A 27,910-nucleotide genomic window follows, 5' to 3' on the forward strand; every position below is an offset into this window, starting at 1 on the left:
TGCTTGATTTTTGTATGGAATTAATGTTGTAAGAAGTTTGCGACGTAATAACAGAAAAGTACGATTTGTAGAATTTAAAAACACACGTTTAATGTCTAAATTCTCAAAATATATTTACAAATTCTCGAGGTATCGACATTAAAATTTTTAAAAAGGTACATCACTTCGAAAGCAGAGTTACAACACTGGGCAATTGGGTCTCAAAGGTTACAGATAAACGTGATTGCACGTCATTTTCGTGAGCACTGAAACGTACATTACAACACGGCATCCAGATAATAGACATTACATCGGAGTTACGTAAAGAAGTGGCAATGTAAGCTTATTCGGATTCACTAATAATGTCAGATACCTACATAAACAATGAATATATAATACTTGAAATGTAAAATTTATTAATTTGAACAAAGTCTCACACGGCAAAAACAGAAAAAATAATAGTATACTTTATACGCAGTATATTTTTAATTTTCTTACTCAATAAGAATACGTTAATTCGTTGTTTGTTCCTAACTTCATTTTATAAAATAACTTGCCAAAAGTACTCATCATTGTACTAAAACTCAGATACTACAGTTAATTTTGTACTAAACATAATTGCAAATAGTTCAGTTGCGGCTCACGTAGAAAGTAATTCTGGCATTTACAAAATGTAATATTCTCGTGGTAACTCTTGTATTCTTTACAATAATATGTTATTTAGACAAAAACAGCAATCAGTTGTTAGCCATTTATACAGGCTTCTAATAGAAAAAAAAAAAAAGAAAAAAAAACTGTACAAAAACATTTTTCGTTACTGTTAAATCAATTAAAGCAACGATGCAACGATATTACACTACAATAATAAATTTTAATATTTACTCTCACGATTAACGATTACAAATAAACACTTTTTGTTTACGTAAAAAATTGTAGATATACTCATAAAAAATGCGGTATGTGTTCTCTCAAAAAATATTGCAATCACATGATACTGGCAAACATCTTTCAATTGGATGAATTTACATGTGTAAAAGAGTAAGCATTATCATCGGCAGATTTGCTGTAAAAAAAACATAAATACCGAAAGTCACGTCAGAAAAATTCATGTCAAATAACAAAAAGGTCTCTTTACGTAAATTACTCGTAGAAACACAGTAGCAACAACAAAAGTCTCTCGGCTACTTGTAAATTCACACACGTCAAGAACATCATAATACACGTTATACAATTGTGCAAACACACATATATATGTATATCATAGCATTGGCTCGTAAACGAGATTCAATTGCAGATCCTTACGAATGTATAATATGTAACATATTTAAAACTGTTGATGGCTCGCGTTGATGGGGGTCATATCATGACGATCGACATATGGTTGACGGACGTCGTAAATTTTCTCGCAACTTGTGCGCGCGATGGACGGACATTGGAAAGATCGTTTCATCTTCCGCGTTGCTGGTAGTGGCTTCCTTCATTTCACCTCCTGCTTATACTTCCCATGCTTTGTCTCACTATATCATTTTGAATAGCGCGCAGGAAAATATCATCCCGATGAACTGAAATTCATGAAACACATTAGTACTTGTGGTCCATCGATAAATCGATTAGCAAGACCTTTGGCAAAGTATTTCCAAATGGTATACCACGTAACACACGTGAAAGGGACATGAGCCATCGAAAGAGGAAAGTAGCATCAAAAATAGTTAAATAAATTAAAAAGTTATGCAAGCAAGCAATACAGGGCTTTTTTATTAATAACCACTAAAGTAGAAAAAAAGGAGTTTCTAGTCTCACCATAAGGAAAGCAACGACGAAGCCAGCACCACCAAGTACGGCAGCGTGTTTCTGCATGAAGGTCTTGGTTGCTTCGACGCAACCCCAGGGGTACGCGTTGTACTGGTTGACCGAGTCCATGTACCGGTTACAGATGATCGGCTGAAACGGCAAACAAAAGTTAGTTAACGTGTGCAGGTTGCGTATACGTAACGCTCGTGAGAAAGCGAATGCTGTGCTTATGGGACTGAGGTATACGTGGATACATGCACGTGCGGCAGGTGAAAGCGAACTCCTTTCCTTCGAGGATCGAAAAAGGGGGAGGAGATGCCTCTGTGATTTCCTGGAGCTTTTTACTTTGTGTATAATATGAAGGTATGTGTGTACGAGTTGGGAGATAAATCAAAGCCGATGAATGCCCACAAGAAGTTTGTACAAGAGTGTGTTATAACGATCAATGCTCAACATGAATGTAACATGGATTTGAAGGATTTTACGTATCGCATACCTTATATATTGCTTCGTGTGTTTAATTTATCTCTCAAATTATTTATATTTAGCTGCATTTACTTTTATAACATAAAATTTCTTTATTTTCAACATGCTTTTATTAGCTTCACTTGTAACTAACTGTGTATGTAAGAAAATCTTGGAATCTTAATTTGACCCACTTCCCGGTCTCCGATTAGAATGAAATTTTGTACAGGCTCTGAGTTCTAATGACAATACATGACTAGCTAAGAAATCTCATTACAAATCCAATACGGCGGCTTCCCCAAAATGGCGGGCTGGTTGTTTGAAATCCACCCCCATGATATGGGTATCAAATGAAAGGGTTTGCTGTCAGGAATACAAATTAATAGTCACGTGACTTAAATCCAATATGGCAGACATTCAAGATGGCATATTAGCTATTTGAAATGAACCCTCGTGATATAGATATTTAATGAAAGGGTTTGCTGAATGGGATACGAAAAAAATAATCACGTGACCTAAATCTAACACGGTGGCCGTCCCAAGGTGGCAGATTAGCTATTTGAAATGCAGCCCTATGATTTAGGTATAGAATAAAAGGGTTTGCTGAAAATAATATGAAATAACATATTCTTACCAAATTATCATGTCATGGGTATCAATCAATAAGGTTCGTCGAGAGGAATATGAAGATTGGACTTTTAGTCTATGAGATCTCACCTAAGCTAAGGTAGGATATGCATCGAGGTCTAAATGGTATGAGGGTGATAAAAAATATTATGTCGCTAGCATCACCTTAAGACACCAGGCGCAACCCTATTGTAATTAACTTTGCCCCCCTACATGGAACTCTGGGGGGGTTGACCATCTACAAGACTAAAAAGTATAAAATAAAAATAATAGTTTAAAAACTAAAAAACACGCTTTTAGCATGCACTAAAAATCACATAATAATTTGGACGTTAAGTTTGATGGCTCAAGAGTTTTCCCTGTGCCAAATCTTCATTAGATTTCAGGTAAAAATAAACAATTTCAGTTCGTGATGAACAATAAATAATTACCTATGCGAAATGATTATAAATAGGTAATCATCTTCATTAAGTATTTACTATGATTTATTATGAAAGAAAGCATAGAGCGTTTATGTAATCTTTACCCTTTTTGGACAAAACGCTCAACGCTTTCTTTCATAATGAATAAGCTTTCAAAATAAAAGCGTATTTTTTAGTTTTTTAAACTATTATTTTTATTAATGTCTAAAAGGTTCAAAACAAGTATATGGGTGATTGTGTTTTAAGTGGCTCAAAATGCCTCGAAGAATCGTTAAAAGAAAAAGTTGGTTAAAAAAATTATTTTTTATGGTAGTTGTACCTCAAATACCATCCACAACGAATATCAAGTGCGATTAAACTACAAAAAGTTTTTGGATTAAAGGATATATGGTATTTTGTAAAAGTCAATTGTAGTCAATTTTCAAAAAAAATATGTCGCTTTATAATGCGTGTAGCTAAGCTGCTTGTATGGTTAAAGTGTTCTTACCGAAATAAAATAAAAGCTAAGATTAAACCCTATTGATTGAAAAAAATCTCGTTTCATTTAGTATCTCCGTTTAAAAGTTATAGTTGTTTAAATAGAAGCGATAAGAATCGCTGAAACTAAGATTTCGTAGATTTTTGCCGAAAATTTGTTATTTTTTAAAAATCCTTTTAATTTTTGACTGGTGGCACCAAATTCAGCAAGGGTACGGAAGTTACATTTTGACTACATTTTCTTATTTATCTTATCGAGGAGTCAATGTATCAGCTTGAATGTAGTGGCATGAAACCTGGATACGAAAGGAGCCACTTACGGCAGAACCACCTATATGAATGGATGGAAGGGTTTAACAAAGATGGGAGGTTCAAGTGTTTAGTCCTGAAAACACTTGACTTTATAGCAAAGGTGTTTGATTTCACCACTTGGCTATAAAATTTGAAGAACTTAAAAATATATTCAAAATTTTCTTTGAAACAACCACACATTTACAACACTTGTCTTTAATCATTAACACTTTATGATAAAACACTTAAATTTCTCAACAATAAAATGCTGAAATCTTTTAAAGTTAATAAGATAGAAATCTAATGCTGATGGTTTTACTTTTCAAGCATTTTGATTTCCAATGTTTAAAACACCGAATAGTTAAATACTCGGAACGTTCTGAAATAAGACACCAACTATGTAACACTAAGTATTATCAGTACTCGAAATAAAATTCTCAAACACACGTGCACTTGTACTTAATAAAACAAGACAAATTTAACTTTAAGTCTGTGATATAAATGAAACACTCCAGTGTATACAAAAGGGGGAACAGAAAAGGAAGAACTTAATGTTGATGGACGCACCTTTCCTTCGGTCATTTCGCGACAGCAGCTGAGTGGCACCTCGTTGAGATACCTGGACCAGTCCTGCCAGCTGTCGACTCCACAGCAGTGGAGCTAAAGAAATTAAGCCAAGTAAAATCACCATATCGTTACTCCCATGCTTGGAAACTACGTCCAAAAATACGCTTACCTTCGACTGCACGTAGTCCCAAGCCTCCGTGATCTCGCGCTTCTCCTTGTACAGATGCATCGAGTTGCGCATCTGCTGCTGCAGAGTGTCGACGAACTTCTCCCGGAATACGTAGCCCAGTATACCCCCGATCAGGATGACGACGAACAGCATCAAGATTATGATGAAGTACTGCAAATTGAACGACATCGATTGTCAGTCACAGTCCCGCGTTGCGAGTGTATTTAATTTTTATACGTGACGAAGGGAATTATGGTGCGTCATTTGTTTTTTCTCTGTAAGTTTCAAGAATCACGGGAATGCCGATGCAATCGTTCTTTCACGAGAAAGACAAACGAGACGAGGATATAAAGAAAAGAAGGGATGGACAACAGCAACAACTCACCATAAATAGGAAGCACTTGATCTCCTTAGCAGCACCGAGGCAGCCGAAGAAGGAGATGAGCGAGACGATGATGCCACCGACGAGGAGCACGTAGACGGTCCCTGTGAGCAGATTGTTACCCGTGAGCTCGCTCACGTAGTTCACCTTTTCGACCAATGAATAGATCGCCAGGCCAGTTAGCGTTACTCCGCTGATCTGTAAGGTATCGTTAGATTGATCGCTTTTTGAGAGTTGGGAAGACCATGTTTTTTTCACTTTTTTCTCTTTATCTAGGTGTTACGAAAGGTTGCGGGAATTTCATCTGTTACCAAGACCATTTGAGACCGACTTTCATGCAATGGGATAACTTAATGGGAATTAAAAAAAAAAAAAGATATTATACATGACAGTATTTGTATTGATTGTAATGTGTTGACAGGGATATGAATATAATTTAATTAAGCTAAGCAGAGCCTTTGCAAAAACATTTTACCACTACAACACGTTTGAATGGTTTTTAAAAACAAAACAAAAAGTTGTTGCATGAAGAGCAACTGGAAGCATTTGAAAATTTATTAAAGGTGAAGAAATGGAAAGATACGTAAGAAAAGGTGAAAGAGTTTTTGTCGAAAAGAAAAGGGTTGATAAGGAAGAATATAGCTTGAATCTGGAAGAAAAGGTATGTAAATCATCTATGGAAATTCGTCAAAGATGTAGACATAAGTCTGAAAGGGGATATAAGTATAGAAGAATGACTATCAGTTGCAATGAATTGAATATTCAAAGGAATTAAGGATTAAGTATAATAAATATCTTAATTCAAAATGGAATGAAAATTCAATCAACAGCACTTGTTACAAGGTTGTATATTTCCAACTCTAATGGCTCCGATCTCTGAGCAAATTAAAAAAAAAAAGAAAGAAAGAACACAAAAGAAAATGATGTAATTGAGACATAGAAATTACAGATACAGATGATAATGTCAAATGAACCTTAAATTTATTTTGAATTCTTAAATTCTTTGTGTACTTTTGCATCTAAGTAACCCTGAAACTTAGTAATAAGTCCCTATATAGTATTTAAAACAAAATGGTATCTTATTTATTAAATTGAAAAATGATTGTAAACAATGACTGATGAACAATCAAGGAATAAAAATAAAATTACAAAAGACATGAATAAATACTATGAAACGAAAAAAAATAAAATAAAAAAGGGAATGAAAAAAAAAAAAATGAATACGAAAATAAAAAAGAAATTAAATGAAGGAAATACAAAACAATGATAAAAAATGTAATAAAATTAAATATGAAAAAAAATAAAACAAGAAATGAAAAAAATTATATAAAACAAGAAGTAAAAAAAAAATAAAACAAGAAATTAAAAGAAAAAAAAAACAAATGAAAAAATTATAAAGGAAATTAAAACAACAAACTAGGGGGTATTAATGAGTCATGGGACCCACGGTAAGAACAAAGTTCTTTAAATATGAGATGAGTATAGACACGATTTCTCAGGTAACAAGAGAGTTGCCAGACCCACAGGAAGAACGAAGCTCTGTAAACGTTAGCATTCATGTTGTTTACTAAAACAAAAACTTGAAAAACGAATAATAAGAAAAAAAAAAAAAGTTTACTACTCACGATGGTTGAACTTCGTAAGTACTGTATTTATGCACGACGTTCTCACGAAGTTCAACCATCGTGAGTAGTAAACTATTGGGTTTTTTTTTTTTTATTCGTCTTTCAAGTTTTTGTTTTAGTAAACAACATGAATGCAGTACTAACGTTTACAGAGCTTCGTTCTTTCTGTGGGTCTGGCGACTCTCTTGTTACCTGAAAAATTGTGTCTACACTTATCTCATATTTAAAGAACTTCGTTATTACCGTGGGTCTGATGACCCATGAATACCCCTTGGTTTGTTGTTTTAATTTTCTTCATAATTTTTTTATTTGTTTTTTTTTTTTTTTTTAATTTCTTGTTTTATATTTTTTTTTTCATTTCTTGTTTTACTTTTTTTCATATTTAATTTTATTACATTTTTTTTTATTGTTTTGTATTTCCTTTATTTAATTTCTTTTTTTATTTTCATATTTATTTTTTTTTTTTTTCATTCCCTTTTTTATTTTATTTTTTTTCATTCCATTGTATTTATTTATGTCTTTGGTAATTTTATTTCATTTCATTTATTTAAAAAAAAATTTTTTTTTTCGCTTATTTTTTTGCGATTTTATAGCCCATTAATACAATTTTTGTTTTATTTTATATAATAACCCAATCACATTGGGCCATTATTTGTTTATCAAATTCAAAATAAAATGATATGAAACTCGATATATATTTATATAATGATCTTACATAATTCATTTATGATTGAATGATGTTAATGACTCCAATAACAGCGGGTAGGACGAAATGCAATAAATACTAACACCAAACTAGTTTTTAACAGCAACAGCCATTGGAGTTAGTATTTATTTCATTTCATTTATGATTGATTTAATGAATTACTTTATTTATGAAATTATGTGATATTGTAACATAATTTGTTTGTCGAATTCGAAATAAGCGTCTTTAAAAAACATTGATACATTCTTCAACTCTATTCCACATGTTTTTTTTTTTTTTTTTTTTTTTTTCTTTTGTAATAAGTATTTAGAAAACAAATACAAATATAATTTATTATGAATCGAATTTATTATCAGTGAATGCATGTAAAAATGGAATATTTCAGTTACGAACCACACCATAAGTACAAGAAATCGATTTTTTATAGACGGCAGCGCTCGTAGCAGAGTGGGTAAGGTAATGGACTCATATGCAGGAGGTCGAGGGTTCAAATCTCTTTATTGGAAAAATTTTAAAAGAAAAAAATTCAAAGCGAAATAAAAATTATTGTGTGAAAATAAAATTAAAGGTATGCAGAAGAGTACGAGACGGTTGGCAGATATACATATATAGTGGGGAGAGGGGAAGTGTATAAAGAACAGTCGGTGAGGGGGACGGGGTAAGGGAGGAAACTTGAGAGGAATAGTAAACCACTTTCGTTTAAAAAAAAAAATCTGTCGGTTTTAAAATTCCAGCCCCCCGAATAACGCAACCTAAAGAACTTTGTTCCAAAAATTGTAAGCACTACAATTAAAAGCGTGTGAAATTCAATCAATCGACGAAGAAAAACGTACCGATTCATGATTGAACATTCATTACATAAAAATCTCGTAAGCTAACAGACAACTTGTCAATAAATGAAAATTCCACTCACGAACACATATTATACACACAGGTGTGCTAGATTTCATCTATCTACTGATTCATCGATATCACTAGATTAGAGTCGCATAATTTGTACCGTTGATTTTTTTTTTTTTTTTTTTTGTAAAATACACGTGAATAATTCATTAGAGAGTAATACTACAACGTGTAGTTAAAATTACACTTGAATAAAAAAAAAAAGAAAAAAAAATTTCCTACTCAGTCAATTCTACAATTAAGAGGGCTTCAGTAAACGTTAAAATAATTTGTATAGTTGTGCATGTGATTACAAACAATAACAAAAACATAGATTATTCATCGATGAATAAAAAAAAGTAAATCTACTCAATACCATAAATCAAAAAAGCAGTAACGATAATCCTATATACATATAAAATAATTTTATTTTGTCCATTGTCACAATCATTAAAACTAAGGAAAATTTTCCGGTGACTCATTTAGCCAAAGTAACGATAATAAGTTTTCCAAGTTTTTTTTTTTTCCTGTGCACACATAAAAACTGCGTCAAGGTTGCCGTCAACCCGCGTATTTCGTGTGCAAATGACGAATCCATCCGTATATTATCAGTCGCGTTATACTTACGAATATGATGAAATTCACTGCAAAGAGGGAGTACTTCATGAAGCGGCCGCAACCGTCCATTTCCGTGTCGTAACCCATCGTACCTCGACTGTTGCACAATGTACTCGCGTATGCTATGGAAAATACACACTACGCCTGCACCTGCAAAATCAAACATGAGAAGTGGTTATGTATTTTTGATTTAACTTTTTTTTTTTCGTTTACATATAGCTTATCTGGAAATACAAACGAGTTTTTTTTCTGCGGGTATGAGGAAACGTATTATGTCACGCGTGGACTTGTTTATTTTTTTTTTTTTCACACTCAAGGAACGTCAAGCGTTTGATCAATGAGTAATTGGGTGTACTCAAACAAAAAGTCGGTAAAAATGAAGAGGATGAGTCTCAGCTTTACCGCTTTGACAATTCCTGTTTTTTTTTTGCAGCACTACAGAGTACAAACCCATTCACCACGATAAATCTTAATTGGCTATTTAAGGATCGATTTCAAGTCAATGTCAGATAAATTTTTTTTATCGAATGAAGCTTTTAAGCGTTAGTTGGGTATTTGAATGTATTGTATCATTTAATAAGACTTCACACAAGGGGAACATTAAATTCCAAGTTTTTTGGCAATAAAAATAATTGGTGCAAGTTTCACACTTCTTTGACAAGTAATATCTTATGATACCAGAAAACTGAAAATTGAGTCCAATACCACACAATCTTTTTCGGGTCATTAGAGTATTTTATGATTTCTCACCACTTTTATGGAGAATACAGATATAGTCAAAATGCACGCCGTGACAACTGACTCTTCTGTTTTTGTATGATATAAAATACTGTAGTTGTACTACAGATAATTTTTTTAAATTATTATTTCATGGAAAATATATTTAATTCACATAAAAACAGGTAAGGAAATGGAGAAAATGAAGCTGTTTGCATTAAATATTATCCTTTGACTCTATAGGACCCCTCTGCTTGGCCGTTACTTTTATTCATTTTTACTACTATATTGATACTTGTGTACGTAAAAGAATATTATCGAAATTATTTTTTCAAAATTGTAAAGAAGTTTTTGTTGATTATGGATTGAGTAGTCTGTTGTTTCCATAATGTATCAAATTGTCTGTACATTTTTGGAACGAACGGTAAGTATCGAACGCATCCTGCAACTTGAAAATACCGTTTCTGACTGTTGTCAAGTGTTATTAGTAAAAAAATTAAATATAATTTTCGTGCGAGATTTTTGATTTAGCATAAAAAGTGGAATGAATGGATTCAGAAACACTTTTTCTCAAGATATTCAAACGAGCAAACAACAGAAACGGCTTCATGAACGATAAAATACACAACTTAAAAATAAAATAAATTCGCGTCAGTAATTTGATCACGCGTGCATACGTGACTGGTCTATTATGTACACACTACAATGTTGTTGTTGTCGAACACGATGATTCACCCGCTGCTTATGTTATACTTTGAGCTGGAAAAAAATACGAAGAAAAAAACGATGACCATCGCCACACATCAGGGGAGCACGAATTTCCCAGACCGGCAGTAAGTGACGCAATCGCGATCGGCCATCATCCATATGCATACACGCGCTCAAAGTTTTCATTTTACAAGGCTCACGACAGAAGGTAATTATACAATCAAGCGCTTCCGCCGTGAGCTTGTTTTCCCGGATAATTTTGATATTACGCCCATTCCAAGTCTGCTGTTTTGATGCAAAATACATTTGTTGTGCTGTCTGACGGTCGAAAAAGGTTTTTAAATTTAAAAAAAAAAAAAAAAAAACGAAAAGAAAAAACTTACTTGTACACATTTAAGAACGACAGAATTTGTTTCTAGGACGATACGAAAAAAAAAAGAAAAAAGAAGGCATAGTTCTAGCCATCACTTTAAATTCACAAAGCGTGCACGGGGGCCTGCTTTAAATTTGACGCGATGCGCGCCTTAACGAGCAGGAATTGTTCTTCGCGTGCTAGTCGAGAGCAAAAAACTGGGTTAGGGCCGGGCGCCAAGGTCGACCTGAAAAACCTTTTTTTTTTTTTCTTGCAGGGGTACAATATACCAGTGGAGTCTATATTCCGTTCTCCAGATAGCTGAACGTACGTGAAATTTTTTTTTTTTTTTTTTACCATCCTTAACTTTTTTGCTTCCCTATCACTGACAAGGTTATTCATGGTAGACGGTTTTTCAAGACTGTACGAATGCAAAATTTTTTCTTTCCTTTTTTTTCCGTTTTCTTTTATTTGCAATCAAACAGCAAAACATTGTCGTGCGGTAATCTTCCGAGTTTCACTCGGACGTCGGGCTTTCACCAGCCGTCAATAGGCTACTAATGAAAAAAGGTGTAAAAACTTTTTACGGCCGGGAGTTGGGACGGACTGTTTGGGTTACTTTTCTCTTGGTTGTGCAAGCACACACTCGTATAGCGGCTATTCGAGGCAGCAAGTGCCTATGCGAAGATTATCGGCTTACGCGGGCTTCGAGGGAACAAAATAAACTGTGCATGTCTGTACGTTTTCACAATATGAATATATTACAAGATTCAGCTTGAGAGGTATATATTTCAGAAGAACATTTTTTTATATTTTGGAACAGTAGCTAACATTTCAATGTTTTGTACTAGGTTTGTGAAAAGTTCGCCACTCGTTGCAAAAATTGAGCAATAAAAGATAAATACAGTTTAGTTGTGGTGGATTGGGTTGAAAAAAGAAATGGTTGTTTCGATGATTATTTTAGTCACGCATCTTTAATAAATCAAAATCGAGCCAAGACACCAATTTATTTACTTACTTAGAGTTATTTTACAATATACTTATTCAACAAGTTCTATATATGTGTTGATTCTTTCTCTGCAATCATTTATTCGTTCAATTATTCATTTGTTTTAAAAACTGACCAACCAAGTAACAGCTCAATCTCAAGATTTTTGTCAAATAGTTATAATGACAACAATAACAATAATAATAATCATTGTAATAGCAACATAATGAAAGTCAGAACAATAAAAATAAATTATTCACAAGCCACACGAGCGAGTTACTCTTGACCCACATAATGAATGCTGAGCTTCTCTTTCAAGCCACTGGATAACCTTAAACCCGATACGGAAACATAATAGTATCCACGGGGTATTAGGAAAATTGAAACTATTTTACGTGAGTCGGTATTTCTCATATTAATGCGAGAACATTTTAATTTTTTTTTTTCTTGCTGTTCGTTACAGCTTGATTTGGGAACCACATTTCCATTAGGTATCTCTAAATGACCATCACGTATTCTTTTTCAAGTCAGATTGTCTTTATAGATGTATTTTATTTTGTGTTTATAATTCTCGTATGGTTTCTTAGAGAAAAAAAAATTCACAAATTTTGATTGAAATAAGCAGAACATCTAATAATTGTAATGCAACGCAAAAATATTTACCAACAACATTGGATCATTTTGTAGATGCCAACAGATAAAAAAAAAATCTTTTTCATCTAACGCATTATCCCGATTAAACCACGCATCCCTAAATGTGTCTACCTCGCGATAAACAGTTCGGAAAAAGTATGAAAAAACTTCTCTTTTCCCCAGCTTTTTAAATCCAAACGCTGAGAGTATTTTCATACTCCCAACATATGACATGAATCAGTGAATACGCATATCCACTGACTCATCAGTCGCGAATCATCTCTACACCGCATCGAGAGTCAATACCATCACGTACTCTTTTCATACCAAACGATTGACTCCAACTGCAGCACCATAAGAATATTCATTGCATCATCAGTGACACGACTCATCTGTATTTCATCAATTGGTGTCAGAAGTGCACGTGAAAATAAATCCTCGTTGGACCAATCTCCCACGATACGGCAAGTAAAACAGATTTTTCAAGTGGTGGCTCATTGAAAATCCCGAAGGCTCGACAAGTGCCCAAATTGAGCCTTCCATCTGCACGATGGAGCGCACCAAGTGTGCTCTCGGTGCTCCGAAAAGAGGACAAGAGCGTAACAATACTTACTCGTGACGGCACTGCCATGCGAGTGCATTGTTATCGTTACCGTGTGATTAATAAAGATACATTTACTACGGATGCAAACGTCACGAAGCGCATTGTCACAATTGTTATTTTTTATTTTATTTTTTTTTTCTACATGCCATCAGCAGCGTGTCATTCTACACAGCCTCTCTCTGTCAGCACAGTATTTACACCGTAGTTTGCTCGCTGAAAATGAACATATATTATAAATATATGCGCGACAAGGTGGTGTCTCTATAGAACAGTGACCTCACCGTCTTCGTCATCGCGCTTTTGTGCCCAACGAGAGACGCGTGCGGTGTATATTAACAAGTCGTGCAGTGGGGCGATTCGCGATATGTATCACATATTTTTTCATAACGAGGACAATACAGGTGTTTCGTGAGTGCATCTCGAGGCTACGCGTACACCAATGCGTAGAGTGGCACGTCTCGTACTTATATGCTATCCATACGCCCCTCCCATTGCCATCGCTCAGCTCGGAGAAACTGAGCGTTGATCGTGTATACTTGTGTTTCATTTTTTGCCGATTATCTGTATTCTCTTGGGTGTGACTGTATTGTTTTTACCGCGAATGAAAATAATGTGGCGGTAATTCAAAGTGCAGGAGCTTGAGATCTATATCTTGATGATGTTCTTTTGACGGAAAATTTGAAAAAATGGGTCTGCAGTTAGTAAAGGAACAAAAAATGAGCAAGTATCTCTAAGTTAAATGTCCCTTACGACCACAATTAGAATCATACTTGTTTCTTTGATTTTTTCTTTTTTTTTTAATTGTAAACTTTAATGAGAGAAATTTTGGTTTCTGCCAGTACACTATAAATTATTATTTTAATTTTAAAATATGGTTCTTAATTGTTAAATAACTTAGTTTTATAAAAACATTATAAGACTTAATTGTACGTAGTTATGTAATATTGTACTAATTGTTTCATAATTATGTCCCTATTTATAAAACTTAATGAAAAACACAGATTTATTATAATATTTTAATATAATTAAAGTTTTTTTCCCATGCATAATACTATTGTATTTAATAAAAATAACTACAACGTTTATTTGTTCACTAGAAGTATATAAATTTACTCGTTGGAGTTTGATACCGTAATATGTACAGTTCAAAAGATAGATTATGTTCGACCTTGTCTCTATGTATGGAATTATTTTTAAAATTGGTCATTTATTACATGAATAACGAGTTTTTTCTTGTGAATTTATAAAGATAAATAAGATATACGTCTACCACAATTTTTTTATCAAGTAACTTGCATAACAAATACATGAATTTTCATATTCCATGAAAAGAGATATATTCACGATTAGCGACATTTACCTTGTATCATTTGGCAATGGACTGCAACTGAGAACAAACGCCCTCGGATCACGGAGTACAAAGTTTTAGCACTCACGTTCACGCTTGTCTTCTGTTAGGATTGACATGAGAGATGAGATTTGCTCTACTAAAAAAAAAAAGTGCTAACGAGACAAAAATTCAGGGAATAGTCTTGTCACTAATATTTTTGACAGGTAGTAACAAGTAAGCAGCGTGAGTAAGTTGACGTTGAAAATCTCATGAAATCATCACTTGTTAACCTGCATTTTTCGAGGTGAAATATTTTTGTGCATTCCTATAGCTTTTCATAAGAAAAAAAAAAAAATCACCTACGAAAATTTTTCCAAGAGAAAACGTGAGAAATCAAAGTCGTGGTGTATGGCTTTTCACTCTTTTTTTTTTTTTTTTTGCCAACAACGAACGTAACGCTCACCTTGAGAAAAATTTTTTCAGCATAAAAAACGATGCCTACACTAATTTGAGTACAGATACTTCTTTTTCAATTTGTTTGAAGTATTATTGTTTCTGAATAGTGTAATAAATTTTTTAATTTTTTTTTAATGACAACTTGTAACATTTTTTCCAGCTAAAACAATGCACGATAAGTTTTAAAGAAATACTTAACAAATGAGGCAAAAAAATAGTCGAAATGTTTGAAAGAGTAGTTAAATATTCCTTATTCCTTGTACCTTACAACAAACTTTAGTTTAACTCGTTTCAATGCTGTATTGAAATAGTGAGAAAAACTTCTTCCAGCAAAAGACACAAATTCGATTTTTGCTTAGTGTTACAAAATAAGTGTTTACTTTTAACACTTGTTCCATAAATATCAAAAAATCCGTAAAACAATTGGCTTTTTCTTGTACTACTTTCGTTTGTACAGCTATTGAGTAATGATACTGATTGCGCTTCAACCACCGTTACTTACATTGAAATAAAATACCGATCAACTCAAATAATGTTCACTACTTTATATTGCCTGGATTTTGTTACACGATACCGCATTTGTACATTCATAAAAAAATTTATTTTAAAGAATGTGCTGGCTTGCGATTGCCTGAATGTTCTTACGCTACAGCAGCACTCACGCCATGGGCTATAAAATTTTGACTCTTGTAAGCCAGTACGGCATATCCTCTAAAATAAATCTTCCCTTTGAAATGCACATAGTGTATTTTCTGTTGTAAAATAGACTCTACATCAAACAGTTGTTTATATTACCCGATGCATGAATGAATCATTTCGTATACGTCAAAGAAATTATGCACACTGAAACTTACAGATTTAAATATTAATAACTTAGATTTGAAAATTATCATTTAACAATATAACACAGTGCTAACTAATTGGTACCAAAAACCCACACATTCAGGTCAATACTTGAATTTTCTCTCCCACCATCCAATACAACATAAAATAGGTATCATTAACACATTTGTAGACTTTTCCATTCAATGAGCAGACACTTAATTTCATAACGGTAATTTAAAATTAATTAATAAATTTTTGCTAGCTAACAACTACTCTCAAAAAATTATTGATAAATTCTTGAACAAAAGAATAAATACCTTAAAAAAGATGAACATGATTGACATTTGCAATAGAAACAATAATAATTATAAACTTATCTGATCATTACCGTATACTCTCCACTTGCACGATCCTATTAAACATTTTTGTAAGAAGCTTCACATTGATCTTGTATGCAGTTTAAATAATTAATTGAATTCGATCTTTTCACTTGGAAAAGATGTAACCGAGCAACTCGATAAAAATAATGTCGTTTACCACATACCATGTGCGAATTTCAACTGCTGTTATGTCGGTTAAACATCGAGAGCTGTAAAATTAAGAATGGCAGAACATAAAAGAGACACAGAGAAAAAAAGGATACATCTGTACTACCACAACATAGCATTAAATATACACACAACTTCAATTTTGATAAAATACAAATTTTAGACACAGAACAAAATTATAAAAAGCGCCTGTTATCTGAAATTTTTAATATACATTATTTCAATAACAACATTATTAGACAAAAAGATACAAAAAAATTGAAAAATTGTTACAAGTCTCTCGTAAAGTCAATTAAGAAAAGAGGCTAACTTGATGTACATGATTTGAGGGCCCTTTCATTTATTGTACTAAGAAAACATGATCTGTTCACGTGTGTCTCACAAGGAACTGCTTGCGATTCTTATTTAATTGTATTATATGCGTATACTGTGTCATTTGTGTATTTGCAGGGTATAAAAGCAACGAAACTTGAAACTCTGACTATATTACGATTTTACATTCCCTTTGTAATAGTCAGAGGTATATTATACATTTTACTTAAGGGAGTTGGGTGAAAAATCACTTAACGATGAAAATATTTTTAAAAAAATATATGTTGTACAAAAACATTGCGTGGATGTAGTCACCAAATTTGAGCACAATCGCGTCTACAGATATCGAGAAAAAAATTTATGAAGTGTCCCTATTTCGTCTTTAACATGGGCTCAAATGTAAGTTATCAAAAAAGTTGTAAAAAAATACCTATTACTCTTGACACAGCGATGAGAATGTTTTGAAAAACTAATATGTTATTTATGACAACTTCATTCGCATACGTGCAAAGTTTCAATAAAATCGCGTCTGCAGTTATGGAGATATTTGCACAAACGTAAACAAATTGGTTTCCTGCTTGTATGCTTCATTCATGTGGCAGACAAGGACGCACTGAGTACACTGTTTGCTGTCAGCTCGACTTTTTACGTGGCACGATAGCTTTTCACAAAATCACTTCTAGAAGCTGTTCTACTCAAAATTATGATCTCAAACTTGGTATAGGCCTTAATGAGACTTTATACTTTAATGATATACCATTCAAACCTCTAATTTCGAAAATTTATAGCACACTTTTATTAAAAGAAGATCAGATTGACTATACCGTTTACTCCTTATTTTTTATCTCTCATAGAGAAAGTATTAAGGCTATTTGATTAATACCATAAGAAACGAGATACCTGGAAGAATATTCTGTAATTTTTTTAAGATATTTTATTTAAACGTTAACGAGTACTGGCGAGTCGAACACAAATGCATTTTCTGAAATCGAAAGGGCGGATATTTTTAGGCTAGGTTAGTACAGCAGACTTTAGCACGGTGCCTTACGAACATACACGTGCTCCCCTTCACCTCCCCACGGGAGCGACCCAACTCCCTTAATTTGCGTTTATTGTATTTACCAAAATTTGTATTGTAAAGAATTTTTTTATTACTCATAGATTTTTGTACCTGATGAGGGCCGGGACATTGTCTAAACGGCCGAAACGTCGTTTTGTTTTTTAATAAATACAAAATCTGACAGTACCACCATATTTTAATAACCTAAATGAAGGAGTTAACAAATGAACTATACACATTTTCGCGCAACACAAACCTTCAGGATGTTATTTATCTCCCGATTTCTAAAATAGAAAATGAAATAACATTTGTAGCTGATCTCATCGGTTTCACCAATGTCAACTTACAAACGTTCGTACATTGTATTGGTTTGACGAAAATCGATACAGATGTGTACAGTTGTATGAATCCGAGTTTGTATACCTACACGTGTCCTTATGCGATGTGCATCGTTTGTGTAAACAAAGAACTGGTTATTTGTGTCATTACACGAGTTGCTATGAATGTGTATATGTTATTGATGCAAGTGAAAGCATGTTGTTTGAATGGATATCACATTGTCAAATAGTAACATAAATTATAAAATAATTATGTACGTCGTTGTGATGTAGCTTAAATATTAAAATTATGAAAGCAATCAAATTTGTTGAGTCAGTCTTATGTATGTTATTTAATAAAGCGTTTCAATAGTGAGAAATAAAATAAAAAATAGTAAAATAGTGTGATACATAGCATACAATATAGAATATCGTAAAGCTAATATTCAGTGAAGTCATACTAGTCAGCGATGTTATCAATTTTCATGAGAATAAATAACACAAATGAACCATTCAGTATTCATTTTTTTAGGCCTACATAATTTACAAAATATATAATTAATACAGCCTTCATCTGTCAACTCAAGAGTTTGTACGAGAAAAAAAGGAAAAAAAATTACCACGATCGCGCGATAAAGCGTACCGAAGATCTAACGAAGCTTCAATCATCGTAGCAAATATAAAAGCCAAGTTTCCATAAAAATTCCGCGTAGCCCTGAAACCACGATTATTTCTCGCCCAGTAACGAAGAGCACCATTTTCGTCGTCCCAAGCAAAGCGCAGTGATTTTGGAATCATCCGAACGGAGGTGGGCAATCATACTTTGCGATACAGTTTTTTTCTACCACCACTGTAATAACAGCGCGCTAAACAAAATCGTTCCCACGAAATTTGACGCATCATATTTTTCGAAAAACATAGGTTCCAAAGTGTTGAGAAAAAAAAATAAAAATCAAATGCTACAAAAAAAATATTCCACAAAGTTTCTTTCAAGTGCTGGAAGTAGAAACAAATAAGGTAGCTAAGAAAAAAAATGGTACTTCCTAGTAACGAGAAATGTACGAAGCGAGCAAGTGCCAACCCACGCTTGCAAATCGGCCTTGGACCGATCTTGAAATTCCGTCTGCAAGCCCGACATCTCAACGACAGCCAATAATACCCGTCGCTCCCCTGGACCCAACGAGAGAATTCGTAAACTTTCACTTGGCGAGAAAAAAACGCCCGACTTTCCTCTCGAGCGCGCGGGCCTCGTCAAAAGGAGTCCCAAGGCTTCCCTCCACACGCGGACGACGTGACGGAAGCGCGATTTATCAAACCGAGCAACGCGAAAGTAATGGGCGCGCGAATCCGCACGTGAAGTGCACCTGGAGATCCGCGGGAGGCGAGGTCGTATATGTGCGATCTCATGGGAAAGTGTTTACGTGTGCATAATGTACCCACCGAGAGAAAGGGAGAGACTCGTGCACCTGCAGCCGGCGCTTGATGGGCATTATATATGTAAGGTCGTTCCTTATGTTCCTTGAATCGGTGGATTTTTTTTTTTTTTTTTTCTTTATGCTTGTCCGGAGATACGGATTAAAACCAAAAGTACGTGGTCTGTTGTTTGGTTGTTTTGGTACGAGTAAGGTCATACAAACAATCTCTAGCCATGGGAGTGGCCCAAAATCGAAAAGTATTATCACTGAGGACAAACAGATTTAAGAAACATGGGAACATTCATAAATATGAAATAATCTGTATTATTAAAGCATTTTTTTAAAAATCCATCACGGTTTTTGAGATAATGAAAAAATAATGATGATTTTTGTCAAATTTCTTGAGGCAATCGTTTTTTCGTACTCTTTTTTCGGAAATAAGTATATGTTTTTTAATAGTTTTAAAACGTTACTCAGTTAAGCATCTCAATTTTTTTAAGATGGACAAAAACATTTTCTTCGTAAAATAGACCAAAAAATCTTATAAAAATTATATTCACAAGTCAAAAATTGCATAGAATGAGGTTGGCACACAATGCATCAAAAAGCCCCTAAAAAAGAGGCGAAATAGTGCCATAAATAAAATCAGAGTTTAAAATCAGACTTTTTGAGCTGTTTCAGAAACAAAAAAAAGTTATTTGCAAAGATGTGCCTCTAAAAAAGACTCAGAAATAAACTCTTTTTGTTCTGTACTATCCGTAACTGTCTGTCCACATACTTCTAAATTTTTTATTTTTTTCCAAAACCACCGTATCGTCCAGTCCCTAAGACTATCGATTTCAACACACCTTCACACCTCGTAGGCACACCTGTCTCGTAGCTCATAATAATTTACTTTCAAAAGTCCCAAAAAACCATAGGCCTCCGCCGGCAGTAAAGATTTATCACCGAAAAGCGCGTACGACGATAATCAAAAATTAGATAAGCGTTAGCACACACAATTTTCCCTCGTACTCAGCGGAGAACACCGTATGTCGTGGATTCCCCAGCCGGTCGTCACGAGCGCACGTCATACCGGGACGCGCAAAATCAACGAAACAATGCGCAAGTCGCGAGAGGGGGAGCCGTTGCGCAATATTGACGCGCTTCGTTATCCTTACTTGCTGCGCGACCTCCGAGTGCTGTTGCGCGTCGTGCGGCGGTGCGGCACGCGTACATAAAAGCACTTGGTATACACTCGACGCGGGCTGATGTAATTTTCTTTTTTTTCCTTCTCATACTGCGTCTTCTTTCTTCTTTAAAATTTATTACAACATTTGTTCATCCCAATGACTAATTTAATGCATACATTCCAAGTAGTAAACATTTTTCTAGCATAATGAAAAAAAATATATCTACATGTTTTAACCAAGCTATTAAAAACTGCCTGCAACGCTTTTTTGAAACTATTATAAATGCTGAAATTAGTTTATTACAAGTATTTTTTCATTTCATATAAGATTTATTAGATAACAATTTTTTTTGCTCAAGTGAAAGATTGAAAAATTATCTTTAAAATACCAGATAGCCGATTACGTATATATTATTTCAACCTTAATTTACGTTCATGCATTTGATTTGCAGCGAATTAAAATTCCATTGGCGGAACAATCCGTAAATAATTTGCCATGGGAAAATGAAGAAGGTAACGAGACAAAGGGATCGAGCCAGATGTTGGGGTACGAGGAAAAAAAAATCGAAACAAATGCAGGTGGGGGAGAACTACGGGCTCGTGCACGCGAAATCGAGCGATTACTTCACAAAAAGAGACGACATTATTTTGTATTCGTTAGGCGTTTGAATTTGGTTCAAGACAAAGCCGTTGCGTCTGTACACGTGTAGAGAAAACAGCTGTGTGTCAGAATGATGCCGATGAGCAAATCTCGGTTACGTGGTTGTGTTGGAGACATCACTAGGTTCTTTGTAGCAATTGAGATTCTAGATTTTTTTATGGTTGCAAAGAGTTGCAACCGTCACCGTAACTTGGGTATTCGGTAAAAACAAATTTTGGACAAAACATATGCGTCTCTTACAAATATACCATAAGTCTTTATGAGAAATGGGAATCTAATTATTATTCACGAATTTATTCAATGCTCATATTTTTAAATGACAGCCTGTCAAAAACAACTAGTTCACTGACATGAATATTCATGTTGGATTTCTTTAAATTATATTATTCATGCGTTTTAAATTTTAAATTAAAAAGAAAACAAAGAGATACACTTTCAATATTCATGAAATAAACTAATAGTGTTTATGCCTTATGCCCTATTAAAAAGGAAATTTCTTACAAAATGTAAAAATTGTATTAATTTTTCGATTAGAATTCAGACCTAAAAAAATTTTTTTTTAGTATAGTTCGGTACACTAACTTTTGAATATTTTAATATTATGTAATTCAACGAGCATACTAAACTACTCCAAGAAAAAATTTTATCTGCATTCTTTCCCTCATTCTTTTGTCTGTACAACCGTACGTAATAAAATTTTATTTACGCAATTTAATATTAATATTGCTATCGGGTTGTGTGACTAGCTTTGTAAGATTACTTTTAAAAATATTTTCTAATAAAAGCCTACGTGTCGTATGTTAGAGGCATTATGAAATTAAAAAAACACGCATAAATTACGCTTAATTTAATTTCATATTGACTCAATCTACAAACACCTTTTTATCCGATTATTTTCTTAAAGATAATAAATTAATCAATTCTTATCATCTTTAACAATTTTTTATTTTGAACTTGTTGCTGTAATTTAATGAAGTTAATTGTTTTCTAATGAAACTCGCTCAAGAAACCATGTGATCTATCGGTATTAATCTCACACCGAAGTAAAATGCTCTACCCACTTGATAATCAATTTTTAGAGATAGAATAGGATGGCATAATGAAATTTTCCTTTTTTTCATAAGATTTTCAATCAGCTCTGATTTTATTTGTGTTGGCAAAATAATTTATTTAAAAAATATTATTCAAATAGACAGGCATTTTTCAAAAGGGGGTAATTCAGTAGATAAATATATACTTATTACGTTGAATTTTTTGTTCAATACAAAGCTTTTTATTGTTAGAAGGTAAGTCTTCTTAATTTAATATTTTGATTTTTATCTCTCGTACCTTGTTCTGGTTCAATCACAAAATTATTTAATATCATACTCATTTGGGTACTTTCTTTCTCTACGGTTATTACTGATAATCGATCTACTTTTCCTTCAAATTATATTTGATGTTGTTTTATACGGAGAATTATGAAGCAGTATCTACTACGTGTTGATAAATGCCCAAAATGGTATCAATACCAATTATAGTTTTTTTTTTTTTTTCTTTTTTTCTTGTTTAATGCTTCATTTTTATACATTTAAGTAATTAACTTTATCTCCAGTATCTTCTTTCAAACATGTACTTGAAATTTTTGAAACAAGGAAGACATATAAGATGGTAAGAATAATAATGCCAATACTAATAATAATTATGGTAATAATATTAATAACAATAACAATATAAAAGATAATATTCTAAAAAAGCAAAAATGTTTCAAAAAATCTACATAATATTTTATATATACTGCAATTTTTGTTATTTTGTTTTGTAAGGCTTTTCTAAGACTCATAAGCTCTAATAAACCTTTATTATAATCGTGCTTATTGTCGCGGTAATTATAATTTACCAATTATATTACGATACTGTATATACGTTGGTTAAATCTTTTTAAGTTCATAAGTTTTCTTGTTAAAAAATTGATGAGTCACCCAATGAAGTAAATTTATTCGGCATTTTGTAAGTCTAGCCTAATCACGCAGTTCTTTTAGAGTAAAATAATTCAAAAGAATAATTTTAAGTATGGACGGAAATAAATTCAACTCTAAGGTGAGATAAAAAAAAAAAAATTAATTAAAATAATTTTCTTTTTTTTTAATTGAGAAAGTATACGTTTGACTAATTTTGGAAGTTGGCACGCACAGCCTTTAATCTATAACAATATCTATTAGATTCGTCACTGTACCATAAAAAAATATTAAATATTTGGCCTTTGAAATCCATAATATTGTTCAAGATAAAATCACAATACAATAATAATATTAATAATAAAAAAATAATAACAAAAAAAAATTGTTATTCACTTTTTATAACATGATAAGTACTCGAACAGCTATAATTATACGTCTATTAGGCCCTCATTCGCTACCCACATACTTTTTTTTACTCCAATAAATTTTGTTTTTAAATCAGCATACTAAAAAAAAAGTTAGAATAAAAAAAAACAAAAAGTAAAACAGATTAGCCTTAAAGTAACCCCTAAATTATAGTTTCGATATTTTAAAAGCATTGTTACTTTACGTGGAAAAATAAACTCGTTACAAGCACCTATAATTCGTGGAAAAGCAAAATTTAGTTTCATAAAATTACCCACGGAAATCGTGCGCAAGAAAATCGTTCCGACGCGTCATTGGCGAATGCAAGGTAAAAAACAGGGGGTGAAAACGAGTGCAACGCCCTTGAGATAAGTATCGCGCATCGCCCCGGCATTTCTTTTCTGCGATGGACACACGCGGAAAAATCGTTACCCGTCGCCACCAGTGTAACCTGTAACGTGCAGATCCACGCACACACATGCACGAGTAGTGACCACGAAAATTGCACCCCATCGACCAAATGAAGCACGTGTACTTGCAAATAAAAAGACACGACCTGAGATCGTCCCTTTGTGTGCTCGCTGATAGATGTATAGAAAAACAAAGTGATTGCGTGCGAGCAACACGTACTAGTGGTTTGTACGGTTACTATATGCTTACGCTGGGGTATGAAAAAAATGTGGGGGAAAAAAAAAAGAATTTGCCGCACGCGAACCACTTTTTATACGTGGGTAAAATATCACCCCCGTGACAACGTTAAAGCTTACACAGAAGCCGTTTGTACTGTATGGTAACGAAGAGAAAGAGGTAGAAATTTTTGTATTTGCTTGTTGAGTCTTTCGTAAGGGTCGTTGACATTTGGTTGATTTCAGACGTTGTAACGAGGGGTGAACTTGCTTTTTTTTTCGAGTAACGATTTGTCGAAGCACGATAGGAAGGAAAGGCAAAAGTGAGTTGCTACTTTTTTTTGTTTGCTAATGTTGATTTTAGTCAAATAGAGTCATGGATGCGTGGACGAGTATCAGTTCCTAAAATTACCAGTGACGTTGCTATTCATTTTCATTACTTTGCAGCTTTGCACCTTGAACTTACAAAGGTATTATATTTTACGCCAAAATGATCGATAAAGCTGTTCTGGGACACACAGAAGAAATGTTATTTGTGTTGGAAAAAAAAATGTTTACAGTTTATTTGATTCGAGTCCATCTTTATTTTGGTCCTTGAACGATTTCACCCTCCGTATCCACAGAAATTTTTTGTTTTAATACTGAAAGTGCTAGAGATTTGAAAAAAATTTTTACACCAAGTCAAAATTCCCCACAATTTTCCACCCTTTCGGTACCAGGAAAGGAACTTCACAGTAACTCTGGATAGAATCGATCGCAGGGTAAAAAAAAAACCCTATCTCAGTTGGAGTTAAATGAAACGTAGAACGAAGCCGAAACATTGTTCCAAGTTTCTGTGAATAATTTACAGAGTATGGGCGATCTGAAAAGATATTATTTCAATGTACAAAATCACTTTCTTTTCATGTTACACATCGGTCTCTTTTTTGTAGGAGCTCTAAAATTTACTTCACTAAATTTTCCAGGGTTAATATCCTTTTTCCACATACCTACTTAGCTAACTTCGAATTTTTAATTGATCTTTTTTTACCTTGCACGTTGACCCCAACACTAATTTGATGTAAGTGACTCTTATTAACGCAAACCTCAATTCAAGTGTTTTACAAATAAGCCAAACCGGAAGTACGATGTGCATTTCGTAATCATACTTTCATCTCGACAAGTTTTTTTTCCAAACACTCTGGTGCCCGTTTGACAAAACAAACACGCAAATATCAAAAAAGCTTTCGTCTCCGCATGAAGTGTCCACCGCGAAAATCACCGAGGAAAAAGCACGTCCATCCGTGAAATACCTTGGCGGCGGTGCTGGCGAAATTGTTCTCGCACCACCCTCGAAGTGAATCATTCGATGCAAACGTCACGAGCTCGATCGTAATAATCTATTTGGAGCCGCCGTCATGCGTACACCGTGTGTTTATTGTCGACGATGATTCGCGCTGGGGATTTTTGGACGGCGATTGTTCAGCGATCGAAGCGGGAATTTTTTTAAGAAAATTTTTATCTTGCAAGGACGAGTGTATACTACATAAGGCTGAGGATATTCTGATCTCTGGATTTTTGAGACGTAAACTATTGTCAGTGTTGATTCTGGACCAAAGTATGGGTATAATTTTTTTTTCTTTCTTGCTTTAGGATTCGTTGTAAAGGTTTCAACCTCCGTTCCAAATTTGAAAGACTTGTGAAGAAAAAAAAAATGATTGACTTCTTAACTGGTCCTACAGTAAGGAAGAAAGATGAAGTTGCATTTTAGCCTAAAATAAACACTATTAAAAACTAGCTTAGCTACGTCTTGAAAATTTATAAGGCAGGTAATTTTGAATAATCTTGTGTATATAAAGAAAATAACTGTGGTAATTATACAGTAAAATTGGAAAAATTAAAAAAATTCTGATTCATTGGTAAAATAAGATAGAGTTTGAGGAACAAGTCATCTCGAAAATTACCCTACAGTGAATCACGTTATTAGTTATGCAGGTTTTTCACTCAATTTCACCGCGATTTTACGATTAAAATTACCGTAAAAACACATACTTTTCTTCTTACATCCAAGTCGGTTGGCTTTGAAGTGCCGTATACGCGTAATCTTCAGCATAAGAGAGGTCAATTTCGTTTGTTATTACCTGGAACTGTTACCAGGAGTGTTTATTACGTTTAGAATGTATAAATTCAAAATATGCCCCCTTATGTCAGGATATTAGAGAAGTTAAAGTGCTAATATGATACAGTATACAACTCTCTTTTGTAGTAATGTTATACGTATACTATATTTGTAAATATATGAAAGAATCCTCTAGTTTTTATACTTTGGCTGCGTACAATTCAAACGACACACCTAATAAATTTACTAGGCGTTGATTAAATATGAAGTAGTTCACCAGTGATTAATCCAAAAAATATTGTTTCTCTACAAGTTAAAAGTTACTGTGAATATGCACATTACTGTCTGTATCTTTCGATTTTCGATCCTCGACCACACGTTTGTCATTATCCATCACTGAATCCATCATCCATCGATTAAAACATTTAAAATCAAAAAAATCATTGTATCAACCTGTATACTGCACACGTACACTTTAAAACGGACAAAGGTATTTTCCAGCCGTACGCAGAGTGACATTAATTCGTGACCCCTAGATGAGATCATACCACATAGACTCAAGGACGTTAAGACGAATGAAAGAGTCGGCGAGTGCGTGCAGTTTCTATATAATACGCTATGCCGACAATGCACACAAGTATAGGTATAAAATATGTTTGTAGACGAGGAATTAAAGAAAAAAAAAAAAAAGAAAAAAAACAGCGTCCGTGGCGCGCTTCGAAATGGAAAATACAATCACCGCAGAAACGAATGAGTGAGCGAACGTCGGCAGCAGCTTCTCTTAACCTACTTTTGAAGCCGCGGCGTTTGTTAATCGCTTCTCGCGGCCTGTGTACACTACACACGTGCACGTGTGTTTTATCATCCAAGCTTGAGTCGAGGGTAGACTCTTGAATGGGATGTTAATTGAAAAATAAAGGATGACGCGAAAGACTTTGGATCGCGAGGCATCGGAGAAATCGGTAAAGAAATTCACGGTTCGTTTGAACAATCGGTTTCGCTGAACCGGAGATAAGCGCGCGAGTTTGGTCTTTTGACTCCAAGGTGTGCTTTTCAGCGCGTTTTTCTCTCTCGCTCGTAAATCATCTACCAAAGCTTTACGTGTGCAGACGCGTGTATCTATTTGTTTGTTGAAGTTTCCCGAAATAAAAATCAGTGAAATTTACCGATCTTTCACTGACTCATCAATGAAATTGAGCTTTTCGCAGATTTTTTCAGCGACTACTCATGGATTTTCAGTGACCTCATTTTCATTGAACACTTGAAATCTCATTGATGCAGTTTAAGAATGACGATCCCAAAAAAACCTTACCGATCTACCGATTTTCGTAGGGAAAAAAAAAGAACATTTCTACAAACAAGCACGTGCACATTATCCGTTAGGTTTCATATCCGGCCACCATCTCAAATCAGTCTCCCACGAAAATCTCATTCAGACATAGCGTATAACACACGTACATACTCACATGAAAGGCAGTAAAAAAGAAAAATGTACTCACCTTTGGTGTACGTATCCACGTATTTATTCACGCACCAACAAAAATACACACGAACAAAAAAAGGCACGCCGTCTCGAGGAGACAACGGAGAAGAAAAAAAAAGTATATATATGTTAAAGAAAAAAAGAAACGAACAAACGGACGGAAAGTGAAAGAGGTACGCGAGTCGGCAGAAAAGAGAGAGGGCCCGAAGTAGGTGGATGTGCGCGCGGTCGAGGCTGTAGCTCGAGTCGAACTGGGAGCTCGG

At 33.9% G+C, this 27,910-nt stretch overlaps 1 protein-coding gene across 1 annotated transcript; it reads right to left on the reverse strand.

Annotated features, from left to right (window-relative positions):
- Window positions 1-64: 64 nt before the first annotated feature.
- Tsp74F (Tetraspanin 74F) lies at window positions 65-27,910 on the reverse strand. Its single transcript, XM_014360701.2, has 7 exons — window positions 27,664-27,910; window positions 9,008-9,148; window positions 5,174-5,368; window positions 4,789-4,959; window positions 4,620-4,712; window positions 1,780-1,920; window positions 65-1,541 (listed from the first exon to the last, which is right to left on the reverse strand). Exons 2-7 carry the CDS (start codon window positions 9,083-9,085, stop codon window positions 1,497-1,499), a joined length of 723 nt encoding a protein of 240 aa, XP_014216187.1. The 5' UTR covers window positions 9,086-9,148; window positions 27,664-27,910; the 3' UTR covers window positions 65-1,496.

Source organism: Copidosoma floridanum, unplaced genomic scaffold (genome assembly GCF_036245765.1).
Source record: "Copidosoma floridanum isolate Cflo_tuat_1 unplaced genomic scaffold, Cflo_Japanese_pri ptg000004l, whole genome shotgun sequence".
Taxonomy (NCBI): Eukaryota; Metazoa; Arthropoda; class Insecta; order Hymenoptera; family Encyrtidae; genus Copidosoma; species Copidosoma floridanum.

Excerpts from the sequence above, each read along its gene's own strand:
- Tsp74F (XM_014360701.2), bottom strand. The coding sequence starts at position 9,085 with ATGGGTTACGACACGGAAATGGACGGTTGCGGCCGCTTCATGAAGTAC. Across the intron at positions 4,713-4,788 it reads GGGACTACGTGCAGTCGAAG|CTCCACTGCTGTGGAGTCGA; the intron begins GTAAGCGTATTT and ends TAATTTCTTTAG. Across the intron at positions 1,542-1,779 it reads TCGTCGTTGCTTTCCTTATG|TTCATCGGGATGATATTTTC; the intron begins GTGAGACTAGAA and ends CATGAATTTCAG.